Source organism: Mustela lutreola, chromosome 3 (assembly GCF_030435805.1).
Source record: "Mustela lutreola isolate mMusLut2 chromosome 3, mMusLut2.pri, whole genome shotgun sequence".
In the NCBI taxonomy this organism is placed as follows: Eukaryota; Metazoa; Chordata; class Mammalia; order Carnivora; family Mustelidae; genus Mustela; species Mustela lutreola.
The window spans coordinates 179,197,400-179,215,364 of record NC_081292.1 but is presented as its reverse complement, the minus strand read 5'-3'; the positions used below and the strand labels follow the sequence as shown (position 1 = coordinate 179,215,364).

The window sequence follows — 17,965 nt, the reverse complement described above, 5'->3', positions numbered from 1 at the left end:
GACAAGACAAAGTACCTTAAAATGATATGCACATAAATCACAAGATTTTAAAAAAATGTTTCACTGTACTTTTCAAGTTGAGGTTTTAACAGGGTTCTTCATAAATGTTAAGTTCTTTAAGATCTGTTTTCTACTAAAAGAAATAAAAGCAACCAAATATCTGAAGGTATTACTTGGATGGATTTATATCAATCAATCATGAAAAGTAAATTTATGAAACAATTAGGAAAGTTTAAACACTAGCTGGCTGTTTGATGATAAAATAGTGTTGGGTTATTTTTTAAAAACAAAAGTAGTATCTTTTATCTTTTAGATATATATATCTTTTGGAAGTACATACTGTTTGCTAGTGAAATGGCAGGATGTCTAGGAATCACATCAAACTAACGTGGGGGAATGCCATGTGCTGATAATTGCTGAAGGTGGGTGTTAGATTCACAGGGGTGGTTATACTGCACACCTTTATATAGAGCTGAGATTCTCATAATAAAATGCTTTAAGTGTACAATCAAAGATGACTTGTTCTTACCTCTGCTAGAATCTTTTACTACGATGTCAGAGATTTCAAACAGTTTCAGAGGAAGGGGCATCTTCCGATTCGCAGCTACAGTCTTTAGGAGGCCAGGAAGAAGGGTAGTGCGTGCCACCTACAGGAGAAGACATGAAACTGAAATGACCAAAAAATAACCCAAACTGACTTGGTTATAAAACAAGGCCAAAAGAACTCGACAGCTTCACAGTAGTAAGACTCTTCTGGAAAATGCAATGAGTAAATGTCCAAATCATTTTTAATTATCAATTCCAAGACAAAAAACTGAAAATATCCTGGCTCCCAAACTTACAAAATAAAAAAATCATAAAGTCTGATCAAAAACTAAGAAGTATAAATAAATGCCTATATCTAGGATTGGTTATGATCATTTTTAAAATTAAAGTTAGCTTTTAAGATTACAAATATGTAAATTTTGATATCCTGCTTTATTTTATAAAGTAACTGAAGGAGATTACAAGAAATTCAAGTATTTAAATGAGATTAAATATGAGCTAATCAAATTCTTAAAAACCAAGACTAGGGAAAATGTAAATGCAATTACAGTATCACAATGAGAAAACAGAACACAAATATGTAAGCACTAAAAAAATTATGCAGCTGCTATGGGCAAGCTGTAACCATAGTTTTCAGCTTAGTGGCCAAAGAAATAAAAACAAACATGCTAGTTCTAAAAATAAACAAAAAGACAAAAAACAACTTCCCTACTTCTATCTCAAATTTCTCACTCTAAGCTATATGATAGGTTAGCTGTCAACACCCTACTCTCAGAAGTTTTAACAGCAGTGGTAGGGCACCACCCTTAAGATCCTGGGCTCGCAGCAGACACCAGCACCACTACCCTTCACCCAGACTACTGTAGGAGCTTAAGCTGGTTTCTCTGCCTCCACTCCTGCCGCCTTATGGCCTGCTCTCCACACAAAGTGATGATCTAAGGCCTACATCAGATGACACTCCCCTGCTCAAAAATCTAATAGGTTGCCATCAAATTTTGAATGAAATCATGCCCTGCATGGGGTCCTATCTGAATCTGGCCCGGGCCTCCTCTCCACACTCCATGCCTGCCGCTCCCGCTGGTTTACTGGGTTTCAGCCACACTCCCCAAGCAGTTCCATCTCAAGCCCCCATGCCTCCCTCCTTCCTCTACCACATACAGTCTTCTTCTGGGTTCACATGTGGCTGTCTTTCTTCAGGTCTCTGTTCAAAAGGTCCCCACAGAGGCCTGCCCTGACCCCCCTGGCTAAAACAGCAGCCCCTCCTAGATCCTACAGGCATAACAGTAAACCCCTATGAAGACTTGCTTATACAATGTGTATTGAGGGAAAGAGAAAACCTTTCCGAATACATTCACTCTGTCACCTGCTGCTGGTAGTCTTCAACTCCCTGCTTTTGTAAATATCTCTTACTTTCACAACTGGAGAGCAAGTGCACAAACCACTCACAGAAATAAAAGTACAATGTTAAAAGAAAGCTTAACTTACTAGAATATAAACAAGCTACCTATGTAAATAGCTTTTCCTAGTGGGTTTTTTTTTTTTCCATTTTATAGATCAGCCTTATTTGCTTGTTTAAAAACTCACAGCAATACAAAAAATGAAACCTGAATCTAATCAAGCTTCTAGATCTACCTGCTAATTTACTAGAATGTATCTAACAAAATCCTAACTGCATGAACTCTAAGACAAATGACCCAGTTTGTTCAATGCAGAAAGTAAAAGGAAGAGAGACAGAGAGATGGACTGGGGGGCAATCTGTAGATTAAAAGAGACATAAGGGGGCACCTGGGTGGCTTAGCCATTAACCAGCTGCCTTTGGCTCAGGTCATGATCCCGGGGGTCCTGGGATTGAGCCCCGCCTCGGGCTCCTTGCTCAACAGCAAACCTGCTTCTCTCTCTCCCAGTCCTCCACTTGCTGTGTTCCCTCTCTCGCTACATCTCTCTCTCAAATAAATAAACAAATCTTTTTAAAAAAATAAGAGACATAAGAAACATTATCAACTTTGACTTGGGATTCAGATGAAGTTCATGAAAATTGTCTATTAAAAAAATTTAGACAATTAAGAAAATTTCAATGACTGAACATTTAAAAATATTAAGGAATACTATTGCTAATTTGGGGGAACATGGTAATATTCTGTAACTTTGTTTATAAAATCTACATGTTTACTGACATTTTTCTTTTTATCCATTCTCTAACATATCTAGTTAGAAAACAGCCCCAAATTAAGAATTATCCAAGAGAAAGAATAAACAATAAACTGGGTTACTATTCCAGAAACAACTTTATATTTAAACAAACAGAACTCTGTTAGCTACGTTAGTAATGGGAGGACCTATGTAATGGTAAAGCAGGAGTAAAATATAGAGTCTGTCCAGTCTAAAAGATGGACTCATTTAATGTGTTTTATGCAGAAATATAGATTCTGAAAGTGTGCTAATCCACAGCTATTTATAGTGTTATTTAATGTGTTTGTGATTTTCCTTCTACTTATTAAAGTAGAGAAAGCAGGATATAAACCCTACAGAACATTACCACATCTTAAGAAATCTATCAAGCTTGATAAATGAAACTGGGAGGAAAAGGAAAATTTGGAATAAAAGCAAATCAAAATCCAGTAAGATTTACTGAAAAATTCCTCTACCCAAACGAATTTGAGTGTCTCTCACTGAAAAGAACAGGGCATCTTTTAAGAGCAGTAGGAAAGTGAGTGGACCTTCTCACAATCCTTCCAAATGGCGTAAGAATTTAAAGTTCTTACACTGAATACAGAGAAACAATTTGTGTACTTGATGAGTATTACTACCAGTTAGTTCTTTAAATAGCAAGCGAGCCCTAATCTACCATTTTAGTGGTACATTTTAAATCTAACTTTAAAAAAATCCAAATTTTAACATTTTTAGATCTTTAAAAATTTTTAGAACTTGAGAACCCCTCCCCTACTTTCAGAGATATGAAAATCAAGATTCACAGAAGCATACAGATCAAAACCACAATGAGATACCACCTCATACCAGTCAGAATGGCTAAAATTAACAAGTCAGGAAATGAGAGATGCTGGCGAGGATGCAGAGAAAGGGGAACCCTCCTTCACTGTTGGTAGGAATGCAAGCTGGTGCAACCACTCTGGAAAACAGCATGGAGGTTCCTCAAAATGTTGAAAATAGAGCTACCTTACGACCTAGCAATTGCACTATTGGGTGTTTACCCTAAAGATATAAACGTAGTGATCCGAAGGGGCACGTGCACCTGAATGTTTATAGCAGCAATGTCCACAATAGCCAAACTATGGAAAAAACCTAGATGTCCATCAACAGATGAATGGATAAAGAATATGTGGTGTATATATACAATGGAATACTATGCAGCCATCAAAAGAAATGAAATCTTACTATTTGCGACAATGTGGATGGAACTAGAGGGTATTATGCTTAGCGAAATAAGTCAATCGAATAAAGACAATTATCATATGCTCTCCCTGATATGAGGAAGAGGAGATGCAACATGGGGGGCTTCGGGGGGTAGGAAAAGAATAAATGAAACAAGATGGGATTGGGAGGGAGACAAACCGTAAGAGACTCTAAATGTCACAAAACAAACTGAGGGTGGCGGGGGAGGGGGTTAGGGAGAGGGTGGTGGGGTTATGGACATTGGGGAGGGTATGTGATATGGTGAGTGCTGTGAAGTATGTAAACCTGGCGATTCACAGACCTGTACCCCTGGGGCTAATAATAAATTACATGTTTATAAAAAAATTTAAAAATTAAAAAAAAGGTTCACAGAAGCTAACTCAAGTCACAAATGTTCACATATTATAAAGCATTAATGTTTTTTTTAGAAGACTTTATTTATTTGACAGACAGAGATCACAAGTAGGCAGAGAGGCAGGCGGGGCGGGGGGAAATAGGCTCCCCGCTGAGCAGAGAGGCCGATGTGGGGATCAATCCCAGGACTGAGATCATGACCTGAGCCAAAGGCAGAGGCTTAACTCTCAGAGCCAGCCAGGCGCCCCAAGCATTAATTTTCTTGAAAGCATTTCCTCCCAATTCTAAGATTCCCCTTGATTCTAAGCGAGGGTTAAAGAAAATCATGAAGAACTGCATGTGCAAGAAAAACTGAACAAGAGCTGACCAGTAAGAAAGAGATGGTCTAAGTTATTAATAAAGATATAGGGGTGTGTGGGTGGGAAGCAGTGGTTTAAATACTCTGCCTTTGGCTCCAGTCATGATCCCAGGGTCCCGGGATTGAGCCCTGCATCAGGCTCTCTGCTCAGCGGGGAGCCTACTCCCCCCACCACCCACCTGCCTCTCTACCTACTTGTGATCTTTGTCAAATTAATAAATAAAATTTTTTTTAAAAAGATATTATAAACTATAAAAACAACATTTGGAAGTAATTTCCTATTCTAATAATGTAAATCACTTAACATTTTCTAAGACAGTATTCTCTCCCTTTTTTTTAAAAAGATTTTATTTATTGGGAGCCTGCTTCTCCCTCTGACTCTGCCTGCCATTCTGTCTGCCTGTGCTCGCTCTCTTCCCCTCTCTCTGATAAATAAATAAAATTTTTTAAAAAAAGAGTTTATTTATTTATTTGACAGAGAGAGAGATAGCTAGAGAGGGAACACAAGCAGGGGGAGTGGGAGTGGAGAAGCAGGTTTGCCGTTGAGCAGGGAGTCTGACAGGGCTCCATCCCAGGACCCCAGAAGGCAGACGTTTAACGACTGAGCCACCCAAGGCACGCCCTAAGACAGTATTCTCACTGAAATATCCCTGCACCCTATGTGAAACTGTCACTGAACTATAGGATTACCATGAAAAAAAATGGAGGCAGTGCAGTCAAGAACTGGTGTTAACTACTACTTTTAAAGTAATGACTTAATGGAGGTACTAGGAACAGTTGCTAACTCATTTATTACAAAATGGGTAGAAAAGATGAAATCTGAAAACAGTATTACAGTCAACTGATTTTAAGTGAATGAAATGGAAAGTTTAGACAAGACTAGGCAAGCAAAGCAAACAAAATATAACCAGGCCAATCAAGAAAAGACTAAAAAGTGTTAAGAATTCGTCAACAAGAGGCACCTGGATGGTGCAGTCAGTTAAACATCTGACCCCCAGTTTCCGTTCAAGTCATGACTCTGGGATTCTGGGATCGAGCCCCAGTCAGGCTCCCTGCTCAGCAGGGAGTCTGCTTGTCCCTCTGACTCTGCCCCTGCCCCAATTCTTGTTCTTTCTCGCTTGCACACACATGCTCACTAGTATAAAATCTTTTTTTAAAAATTTTAAAAATTAAAAAATTTTTTTAATTCTCTGCCCCTTTCCCACATGCTCTAATAAATCTTAAAGATCTTAAAAAAAAAAAATTCATCAGCACTTATGTAAGAACCAACCATAATCTTATCTAAGAAGAGATTTTTAACAAGTTCTTAGATTTTGTCATCTTAAGTATAACTTATGTACTGCCTCTCAGTATTTACCCAAATTCTTACCGATTTAAAATTCTCACCTGAAATTCAGCTGTTTTGGGATTACTTATGTGGACTGCCTTTGTTGCAGAGATGTCCAAACCAAGCTTATCAGCAATATCTTCTTGGGAACACTAAAAAGTATATGCAAAATAAAGAAAAACAATGACTAAATTTAATATACAACGTATTTAATGCTGTAAGTCAACTTATAGTCTCAAAGCAATGTAGGTTCTCTATATAAAGAGGTTAAAAATAACAACTATACCAACTAATTAGGGCCACAGCAAATATAATTTAACATTAACAGTTAGTTCTCTTACAAGTTCTATCTATGATACATAGCAAAGTTTTTCCCATGTTGATGGTGGTATAACTGTATTTGGGCCCTTCCTAAGCTAGTCTCCCATTCACCTTACCAGTCTAGTTCCTTACAGTTAACTATCCATTCCCTGATTCTTACACTCTTCCTTACGTTCACCAGAAATGTCTCAGGGTGCCTGGGTTCTCAATGGGTTAAGCATCTCCCTTCAGCACAGGTCACGATCCTACAGTCCTAGGATCAGGCCCTGCGTTGGGCTCTCTGCTCAGCAGGAGTCTGCTTCTCCCTCTCCCTGCCTCTCTTCCTGCCTGTACTCTTCCTGTGTCAAATAAATAAAAATCTTTTTTTTTTTTTTTAATTTAAAGATTTTGAGAAACAGAGTGAGAGAGAGTATGAGCAGGGGGAGAGAGGGAGAAGTAGACTTCCCGCTGAGCAGGGAGCCAGGTGCAGGATTCCATCCCAGGACCCTGGGATCATGACCTGAGTCAAAGGCAGACGTGTAACTGACTGAGCCACCCAGGTGCCCCAAAGAAAATCTGGGAGGGGAGGAGGGGAGGAAGGACCGAATAGCCTCTCCTCCCTACCTGCTCTCATCCCCCAAGGCTCTACCTTAAATGACAGCTCTACACTTCCATAAAAATATTCCTAATGACTTCTGTCAATTCACTCTCCCCACCCTGGTGTTCCTATGGCTTTGATTACCATTATAATCCCTGCTAAGTCCACACTGACTTGTGGTAGAACAGTAAGAATAAGAGCAGAACTCAAGTGGCCTGAATTCTGCCCAATATTCTTTCTACTTGACCATTTAATTTCTGTGCATAGGTGCTGGATAAAGCTCTGAGCAGTAAACTCCTAAGCACTCTCGCTCTGAAAAGAAAAAAATACCTGTTGCACTCACAACTAGGATGACTGACAGAAGTTATGAAAATAAAACTATTAGATGCATCACATCTAATAAATGATTAACAAAGTAATGCAAATAAAGTGCCTGCCAGAAACTAAGTGCTCAAGAAAATATTAACAATGGTGATTAATAAATACTAAGAATTATCACATATATTAATGCTAACTGTTGCAAAGGAGTTAAAACAAAATGAAAACTGATGGGGCACCTGGGTGGCTAAGTGGGTTAAAGCTTCTGCTTTCAGCTCAGGTCATGATCCCAGAGTCCTGGGATTGAGCCCCATGTCAGGCTCCTCTGCTCAGTAGGGAGCCTGCTTTCCCCCCACCCACCCTCTCTGCCTACTTGCGAGCTCTCTGTCAAATAAATAAATAAAATCTTAAAAAAAAATTAAAACTGATGTACCATCAGATTAGTGAAAAATTTTCCAACATTAGGTCACGTTGCTTACTGCACTATTTTACAAAGTGGACTTCGAGGACTAGTCTGCATTTCTTAGAGAAGCACACACATACACGGGTTTAGATTTTAGGTCAATGTCAGTTCTAATGATTCCTGCCATGCTTTCTTGGGAAGGATACTAAAGTCACATCCAGACAGAGAACAAAAGGGCTCCCTGATCTGCCACGGCTATAGAGGCGAATGGTGGAGAATGGTAGCAGGCACGCTGGACATAACCAATTTTTCTCCTCAGAATGAGGAGTTTTTTAACATGATATAATGTGATTAATTAGGAAATGCAATTTCAATGATGCAATCAACTCTCAAATAGAAGTAGTACTGTGTGTGTAGAAGAAAGGTTGTTCCACAAACACAGGGCAGTGGAGGTAAGGTATCTGAGTGGCTTTGTACTTCATCATGACAATAAAAGGGACAGATATTAGAAGCAGTTCGAAATCAAGGGAATCTTAAGTGGCAGTAGCTAGTAAAAAATATAAATATTTTTTTCAGTGTTAATATGTTTAAAGTATTAGAAAAATAGAGTAAATATTTTACTTACTATAAGAAAAGTATAGTAAGTATTCACTGATTTTTATGAATATTCTTGTACTAAGGCTAAAGTAGATACTTAGTTTTAAAAATGAATTAATTTAGGGGTGTCTGGGTGACTCAGTGGGTTAAGGCCTCTGCCTTCAGCTCAGGTCATGGTCCCAGGATCCTGGGATGGAGCACCACATTGGGCTCTCTGCTCAGCGGGGAGCCTGCTTCCCTTCCTCTCTCTCTCTCTCTGCCTGCTGTTCTGCCTACTTGTGATCTCTCTGTCAAATAAATAAATAAAATCTTTAAAAAAAAAAGTGAGTTAATTTAAAATATTACAACTAGTAAGCAGACAGATAAAAATCATAATGATGGAAACAATTACTTGCATTTGGAAAAATCAAGGGCTAGGTTTTAGAAAAGGCTGTTTCATTGAAAACTAGACATAAGGCACAGAGATACTTAGGTTTGCTAATTATGTCACATAAATACCTCTGACACTGAAACTCCTATAAGAAAACTGTCATTGTGTATCTGAAGCTCTAACACCTCATTCCTTTCCCCCGCCCAGTGACAATGTGTGTTGAACTAACAGAACAGCTGAACAGACTGTTTCTGGCATCCCTAGGGGACAGTATAATCACGGGCCCGAGGTGCACATAGGCCTGGGCTGGAATCCTGCCCCACAGCTGACTGGCTGTATGGAATGGGACAAGTTACCTAAATTACCTGCTGTGTAAGACAGAAACACCTACTTCAGAGCACTGCACAGAGAGGGAATCAAACGCAAAAAGGCCTGAACACAGGATAAACCCCTGCAGAGCAGCCCTGGTCAGGCAGAGTATGCACTCCCCTGAGACACATGGGGCTACCCACAGTTACAGGCTTAAAACTCACTACACTTCTATAAAAGGGCAGGGAAATACACAGGCCGAAGTCTGAACCACAGTTACTTCTGGGGAGGAAAACAGGGTTGGAATCTGAGGGGAAACAGAGCGGAACAGTCATGGTTCACTCTACATGGTTCTTTCTGTATAGGTTGAATCTTTTCAGATCAATCCTATGTCACTTAATTTTTAAAACGAAATATATTCTCAATGCTTTTTTTTGTATTTCATTGATGTTCAAGACTGTATAAGTATATGCATAGATGAATGACCTATACTATAAACTGAGCATACACAGGCCGAGACAACAGAAAAGCACTGCTCTAAAAGCCAAAAGGCTAGGATTCTGGTCCTGGTTCTCCTGCTGTCTGTGTACACTTCATTAGGTACTTATCCTGTTGACTTCAGGCTTCTTCACTCCTACAGTGCCTGGCATACAACAGATGCTCTGTAAATGCGGAATAAAGGACTCCTGAGTCAAAAAAAAAAAGGACAATGCTGAGCTAGAAAATCTGTAAGGTTCCTTCTGAGGTTAGCATCCTGTGAATGACAAATGCTCAATAACAGGAGAGAGGCTCCTCTCCTTTCTGATGACCCTCTCCCTGTCTTTCTGGAGTTGAGCTGGGGGTTGAAAATGAAGTCATTTTGTTTTTGTGTGGTTTTGGTTTTCACCCTCCATCATTAACCTGACACCTACTTGAAGACTCCAGAACTACACAGTGTAGGCACCACACAAATGCTCAGCAAGAGGAAACTATAAACGGCACAGACTTTTCATTCTTTTCAAATGGTCAGTCTGGTGGGGGAAGGGCATTTCCTTCAATTTTGTAATAAAATTCATTTCCTAATTCAGGCCTTTTATGTCAGCTTTCCAACGCAAAGCAAATGATGTGAACACGTTCAAAGAAAAAGTTTAATGTGGAGCAGTCCACAAATCCTTAACTAGGGCGGCATCTAGTGGGCATAGATACAACCAAATTAAGACTAAACATTCCAACTTAATCAATTTGATTATGAAATTTGTTGTAAATTCAACCCTCAACACTTCCATAAAAGTAAAAAATACACTGTTATGTGTCATTTAGGACTTTTGTCCTTCAAGATTTTCTGTGACTGAAAAAAAAAAACTTTTTACTGGACTATACAATCTTAAGTAAAAAAAAGGTTATTCTTCTAGAACTTGGAAATTTTAGCAGTCTAGATTTTATAAATTCATGTAAGGAATCAGAGTACTTCAGAGATTCAGTGTCAACAATCAGCTGCAGAGACCACACATGAAACATACCAGGGCAAAGGTAAGTGCTTCCGTGAATCCAGCAGCTGCCATATCATGTCTTAGGAGTTCTGTGAGCTTATTAAGAGGAAACTGAAAAAAAAAAAGATAGTTAACTTTACTGCACTTCAGTAAAATTTCCTACAAGAAAAGGTTTATACAGAACAGGTCATTAAAGGGCAAACCCCCCTTCCATCCTTACTAATACTGCTAGTACCACCACTTCGCCACCCGCTCCCGTGCACTGCCTCACTACCCCAATACTCCTACACACATGCACTAACCCTCCACTTCACCTCTCCCACAACGAACTTCTGCCTACAGGTCAGGTTGAAAAATGAATCTCCCAGTTCAAGAGTCAGAAGATCTCCAAACTCAAAACCTGTCTTTCTTCAAATACTAGTCAACACAGGTTTTAAACTTACTCTAATCCACTGGGCATCTGTTTTGTATCCCCCAAATGCTTCTCATAGCACAGCATGTCCAAATACTACTTAATTCCTATGTGCTGTTTTTCTCGAAGCCTTCCTGGCATTCAATAATCAGTTTCTAACAACAAAGAGTATTTATTTAAGGGTACAATCTTACTTGATTAGCTATGGTGTAGGTTTTTGGAAGCATCATCTGAATGTTGTTATATCCATAGGCAATAGCTGCATCTTCTACAATATCACATGCATGGATAATGTCAGCTCTGGTCGGAGGGATTTCGATCTCAATCTGATTCCCATCACCTATTACTTCTGACTTTAAATACATCCTGGTTAGAAGCTTGGCAATATTTTCTGGAGTTTCTCTGAAATAGGAATGTACATTCCATAAACGTCACTGGATTATTTAAAATCCACTCATATTTTGTTTTTAAAATATTCTATTATCTGAAATATCACCTTCCTTTCGGAATTCCATGAGACACCAGACAGCCTAACAGACGATTTATTATCATTTACTCACTCTGAAAAGATACCAAAACCCTCTCTAAGCATAAGCATTCTTTCAGGAAAAATTAAAGTCTTCTGGGTACTTCATTCTTGAATTCTCTCCAACAGTAAACAAATGTTTTCAAAGCATACCTGATTCCAACTTTTTTGTTAATTAGATCAGCTCTCACTATCTCCTTTCGGTAAGCCAGTTCCTTTAAAGAGAAAAAGTTTGAGAAGCTTAAGTGAGTCCCTGTCAGCTACAGCGTTAGGCTCTAACTTTACCTCCTCTCGTTGTGGCAGTTTCACTGCCCTCCCAAAAAACAGTTGTTAAAGAGAGACACTGAAAATAAATGTAAAGTTTCAAAACATTACGGAGCAGTAAATCTGCTACAACAGGCTCATAACTGGGGTGCCTGGTGGCTCCGTGGGTTAAGCCTCTGCCTTTGGCTCAGGTCATGATCTCAGGGTTCTGGGATCGAGCCCCACATAGGGCTCTCTGCTTGGCAGGGAGCCTGCTTCCTTCTCTCTGCCTGCCTCTCTCCCTACTTGTGATCTCTGTCTGTCAAATAAATAAATAAAATCTTTAAAAAAAAAAACAGGCTCATAACTGAACATTGTACTTGCTAGACAACTGGAACTGCTCAGAATAGAAAATGTCCAACACTTTTCTCTCAGATGGCCAATCACCATTCTCTGCAGTAAAAGCCTGGTGCATTACATCATTTCTAAGATGCTTATAAATCCTAGGATTTGCAGTCTCCTCACAAGCAAGCAGGTATTTATGACCAAGAAAGAAAAATTCAAATATCAGCATTCAAATATCTCCATGTACTATCAACTATCACCATTATACTAAGCCCAAGTATTACGAAGAAATTCCTTTCTTGTCATTTATCCAGGTGGGGGGAACACCACCAGGCCCCCAGGCCATCCTAGCTATCATCAATCTGCTCCAGGAGATGGCAGGACTGGAAGCATCTCATATATTGGTACTCTCCTTCAAACAGTATATAGCTTTACCATGTTAGGTAGGAACAAACATGTAAAAAACCCAGGCTTTTGAGCACCTTTGCAAACATATCTATGAATGTTTCTTATCATTATATTACTCTCAAAGGTATATTTACCACTGGCAAAAAGGCTATAAATCTAAAAATCTGATTGGACTCAAGTAAGTACAGACCAGAGCCTTGCCCTTCAAAATGCAACTCTCAGGCAGAAGTATCATCATCACCCAAGTACCTCTTAGAAATGCAGGCTCTAGGCAGGGCCTCTAGAGCTGGCAGCAGTGACATTGGACTTACTGAATCTGGAACTAAAGGTTATTAAGATCCTGAGGCGATGTAACTACACATTAGGGTTCAGGAAGTGCAAAACTAGCTAGTGAAAAAAAAGCTAACGATTGCAACAGAAACAAACCTTTACTGAGCAGTTAACCATGAAAAAAACACTTTCAAGATAATCTTAACCCTCATAACAAATACTATTAGATTCCTTATCAGTGAAGTGAGAACTGTAGTAGATGAGTAACTATTCTCAAGTCCCAGCAATGATAAACTGCTGGGCCCTAGTGCTTACAAAAATGCTTGTCAGATAATAAACACTCTATATGCAGTTAAAGAGTAAATGCAGAAAGTAACAAATGAACAAATTAATGAGTTAACAAGTTCAGGCAGCCTCATTTCGAAGCTCACACCATTAACCATTCCTCTCTGAGTACCTTCCACTTCTCTCATCTGGTCCTCTTATTCCAAAGTCCATTCTTCTATATGAAATAACAGAAGACTAGAAAAGAACTATCAAAGTACTTAGAAAAATAAACTATTTCATGTGAGGAAGAATCAGTTCCTCAGAGGATCATTCTCTTCTGGGAGACAACCTGAGAAGAGCTGTTCTAATCCACATTCAGAAGAAAACAGATTAACAAATAACAACACTGACACAATACTCCTTTTCAGAAATCCCACCATTTCAAATTTATGAAAGCTCTTTATAATGCAAACGATTTCAAGGAATTATCTACATGAGAAAAGTGAACCAAACTTTAAGATATCTTTTTCCTCCCCAAAGTAAATATTTCACTTCTATTAATAGTTGACAATTCTTCATATTAAAAAGAAAAAAACTTTTCTCAAATCAGACATCATTTTAAAATAGACTAAAAAGCTATCTCTGGCTAATCCCAACTACTACTGTGGTATAGATGACCGCATTCTTCCCTTCCCTGCTGCACCCAAGGCCTTACAATGAGGTACCTCAGGTCCTCGAATTGGGAAATGGGAGTCTATTTCATCCTTCTTTGAATCTAGCAAAGTGACTCATTGAGGCCAACAGGACACCATGCTTAAAAATACTTAAGCACTGGACTTGCTCTTGTGCTGTTGGGAATCCTGCAACCACCACCATGTAACAAAGACCAAGCTAGCCTGCTGGATGATGACAGACACCTAACCTGGTAACTCTAAGGGTAAGCAGACTTGTGAGTGAGGCTATCTATCCCAGGACACCTAGATGCTAGTTTACCAACTGGCTGATTACACAGAAGCAAGCCCAAGAAAGGTTAGCCAAGCCACCCAACCAGAACTACCCAGCTGACCCACAGAATCATGATAAGCAAATCACTGTTGTTTTAAGTCACTAAGTCTTGGGGTATCTAGTCTATTATGTAACAAAAACTAACAACCACTACAAATTTTTTTCAAATGGAGACTGCCTATAATTTCAATTAAGTTTTCCACAGTTATACACTTGTTTTGAATTATAATCAATATTCTAGAATAAAGTATGACACTAAATGCTCATGTTTTCAGGAAGGGAAAGGTTTTGATCTTGGCAGGTTTTATCTATTTTAAATACTATTTAAAAGAGTAGAAATAGGGGGCGCCTGGGTGGCTCAGTGGGTTAAAGCCTCTGCCTTTGGCTCAGGTCGTGATCCCAGGGTGCTGGGATCAAGCCCCACATTGGGCTCTCTGCTCAGCAGGGAGCCTGCTTCCCCCTCTCTCTCTGCCTGCCTCTCTGCCTACTTGTGATCTCTGTCTGTCAAATAAATAAATAAAATCTTTAAAAAAAAAAAAAAGAGTAGAAACTATTCCAGGCTATGATTCACTTCTTAAGCAATAGAGGAACAATGAAAAAAATCCAAAAATCCACAGATGTCCATCAACAGATGGGTAAAGATGTGATCACACACGCGCACACGTGTGCACGTGCACACACACACACAAAATGGAATACTACTCAGCCATCAAAATATGAAACCCTGCCATTTGCAACAACGTGGATGGAACTAGAGGGTATTATGCTAAGTGCAGTAAGTCAGAGAAAGACACTTATCATCTCACTCATATGGAACTGAAGAAGCAAAACAAAGGATCATAGGGGAACGGAAGGAAAAACAAAACAAGACAAAAATCAGAGAGGGAGACAAACCACAGGAGACTCTTAACCATAGGAAACGAACTGAGGGTTGCTGGAGGGGTGGGGGTGGGGGCATGCGATAACTAGGTGAAGGACTTTAAGGAGGGCACATGATGTAATGAGCAGTGGGTGTTATTTAAGACTGATTAATCACTGGACTCTACCTCTGAAACTAATAATATACTCTGTGTTAACTAACTGAATTTAAGTTTTAAAAAATAAAATAAAAAGAGTAAGTCAGAGGAATTACGGCTATATAATAAAGTGGTATAATGGAGCACACTGGAGCTGAAGCCAGACTATCACCTAGCTCTACCACTAAAAGTAACAGGTAAGCTATTTAACATCTCAAGGTCTCTATCTCCATGTATGAAAAGGCCAAATAGCACCCACCTTCATAGGGTTACGATGAGGATTAAATCCAGGTAATGCACATATTATCCCTGGCATGTGGGTGGATGGAGGGACAGACATACGACGAGCACTCTATAACCATTATTATTACTATTATCATCAAATCCACTTCTTAAATACTTACTGGAAAGGTATAGGATTTTCCATTAGGAAAAACGACCTCAGCAGCTTCAACCCTTTAAAAAAAAAAAAAAAAAGGCCAGAAATATTAAAAACAAAAAGGGCCATAAATTCTAGAAATGTGTATGGTTAACAAATCTCTCACTTATTATACAACAGTAACCTCAACACAATCAATATACGCACGTTCCAACACTGCTGCCTGGATTAATCCTCCTAAACACAACCCCACCCTTCTGTTCCATTCCCTGTGGCTCCCACATCTCTTCAGACAGCACACATCTAATGTTTACTTCTCAGTGTGACAAAACATGCATCCTCTATTACTCCTTGACAGTATGGATATACACATTCCAGGCTCTACCAGGGTGCTGTGTTACACCATGAAAGCTGACTAAGCAACCAGTAATAGGCAAATCAATTTAAAAAACGGACCCTGCCACAATTTCAGTCCTGCACTCTGCAGTAATACTGCTATTTTGAATTATAATTAACATTCTATAATAAACTATGATGCCAGTACACAGCAAGGACCATTTAGTGAAATCTTTTAGTGAAATCTTTAATTAATTTAATAAAAAAATAAGCTTTGGAAAAAATACAGTAATCCTATTGATTTTAAACAGTTATGCATAGGTCTAAGCCCCATTCCCCCACCCCCGGCAAAGAGAGGATATGTTCTAGTCACAGGAGCCACATTTTTCATCTTTATATTCGGTATAAGGCCCTAGTGCTTTGCCTTCGGAACAACAGGCTTCAATAAAGTTGTCAAACTTACGTAAATTGATTCTCACAATATTCACTGAACATGGTGACAATAACATCAAGAACTATTTTTGCCTGCAAAAAAAAAAAAAGAGAGAGAGAGAGACAAATATTTTAATCTAAAAATACACTCTCTTCACTCAGATGGAAAATTTAGCCCTCAAACATCTAAAAATGAAACATATATACACATTCTAAAAAAGGAGTGGAATAAAAACTTATGGGCTAAAGTAGCCTAGCCTTATCTTCAGGTGGTCTGCATTTATTCGGTTCCCTGAGAATTAACAATCCATGACTGAAACAAATCATTTACTTCCCCTGGCCCTCTCCCTTGGGTTCACCAAGTTTCAAGAGAGACAAATAGCTGACTATGGGAGTAGACCTTATCAATCTCCTAGATCTCTACAGCCAGTTGCGGGACTCCTGGCTCAGGCACTTACTAATAATCTGACATTGGGCAAGTTACTTACATCTTTGTACTTTAGCATCTTCATCTGTTAAGTAGAGATTATAAACATTTCTATATCCCATTTGGTTATTATGAGATTTAAATGTCTTAATATATGAGCAATGCCTAGCAAAACTGTAAGGACTGTATAGATTTGTTCGAGTTTTTAATTGGAAACATATTCCTGGGAAAAAACACAATAACCTTAGCAGGATATATATAGGGTTTGCTTTTATATATACATCACTGTTTAAATATAAGCTTCAGGAAAGGTATCTAAGGTCAAGGTATGAATTTTTTAAAAATTTGTAAATAGTATATGCTATATTATTCTAGTATTTCTAAAGGCAAGTATGGCCCATAAAAGTTGTAAATGAAATACCTTACAATGGTGTCCAATCCTGTAAGATGTACTGAATGCCATTTATGGCCCTATTTCTACAGGCCAACCTTCTTCTGCCATTCAAGCTTACCTGACTAATTTGCTTAATTGCCACATTACCCTATGCCTTAAAATGTATAAAGAAATCTTATGCCATTAAAAAAAAAAAAAAACTCATAGCAATACAATCCAATAGAGATAGTTACTAAATGTGAGGGAACCAGTATTCTACATATTCTAGGTATCACCGTTACACAAACCCTTTATCAATTTGCCAAACAACACTTATTTATAAACCGCTTCATTTTTAAACTTTTATTACCAAGAACACAAAGGTACCAAATTTCTCAGCATTTAAATTAAGCCAACTAAGATAAACAATGGATAAAACACTTAATCCATTCTCAGTTTTACAGTTAGGTATATGGCGAATTCTCCTACTAGAATGAGCTCCTTCAAGTCAAGAAACATGAAACTCATTAAATGCACAGCACTGGAAAGACAGAAGTGCCCGTTAAAGATTTGTTGATTAAACAAACACACCATAACCAAAGTATAGAATATCTGTATCTTTCTAATTTTCTAAATTTCTGAAATATGTTCCCACCTACAAAACACTTTAAAATTCAGCCACCTAGTCTTGGCCCACAACTAAAATGTCCTGTCTGACAGTACAAAAGTGGAATTAGTTTTATTTACCTTAGTGAAATCAGTTCCTGTGCATTCAATAAATACATTTTTAGTATTTACGGTTATTTTAGAATGATTTCCTGCAGTAAACACAAAATAATACAATCAGTTTCAGAAACATAGGTACACTAAAAAAGTTCTCCAAAACAGAAACTACATTTTCACTTAGAGTACCATATAAATGGACATCTCAGAGATAAGGTGATAACACAACATGTATTTTAAGCCCCCACTACAAGTGGGAGAATACTGCATTCAGTGTGTCAGAGTTGCTCCACCCAGCCTAACAAGAGACAGTCTCATCTCCTCTTCACCACAACCCTATGACAGAGCTAGAGGCAGATCTAAGATTCAGAGCTTCAGCTCACTAATCCTGATTCAGTCTATTACGCAGCAAGGCTACACTCTAGGTCTGGTCTGGCTACTCC

At 38.6% G+C, this 17,965-nt stretch overlaps 1 protein-coding gene across 2 annotated transcripts in view; it reads right to left on the bottom strand.

Annotated features, from left to right (window-relative positions):
• FARSB (phenylalanyl-tRNA synthetase subunit beta) overlaps nt 1-17,965 on the bottom strand; it is a 71,259-nt gene that overhangs the window by 34,991 nt on the left and 18,303 nt on the right. For both annotated transcript variants that reach the window (XM_059167909.1, XM_059167910.1), the window contains 8 exons: nt 17,547-17,617; nt 16,031-16,092; nt 15,257-15,308; nt 11,452-11,513; nt 10,967-11,174; nt 10,391-10,471; nt 6,056-6,148; nt 530-647 (listed from right to left, as the gene is read on the bottom strand). In XM_059167909.1, the coding sequence (XP_059023892.1) occupies nt 530-647; nt 6,056-6,148; nt 10,391-10,471; nt 10,967-11,174; nt 11,452-11,513; nt 15,257-15,308; nt 16,031-16,092; nt 17,547-17,617 (747 nt within the window). The remainder of the gene's footprint in view (nt 1-529; nt 648-6,055; nt 6,149-10,390; nt 10,472-10,966; nt 11,175-11,451; nt 11,514-15,256; nt 15,309-16,030; nt 16,093-17,546; nt 17,618-17,965) is intronic.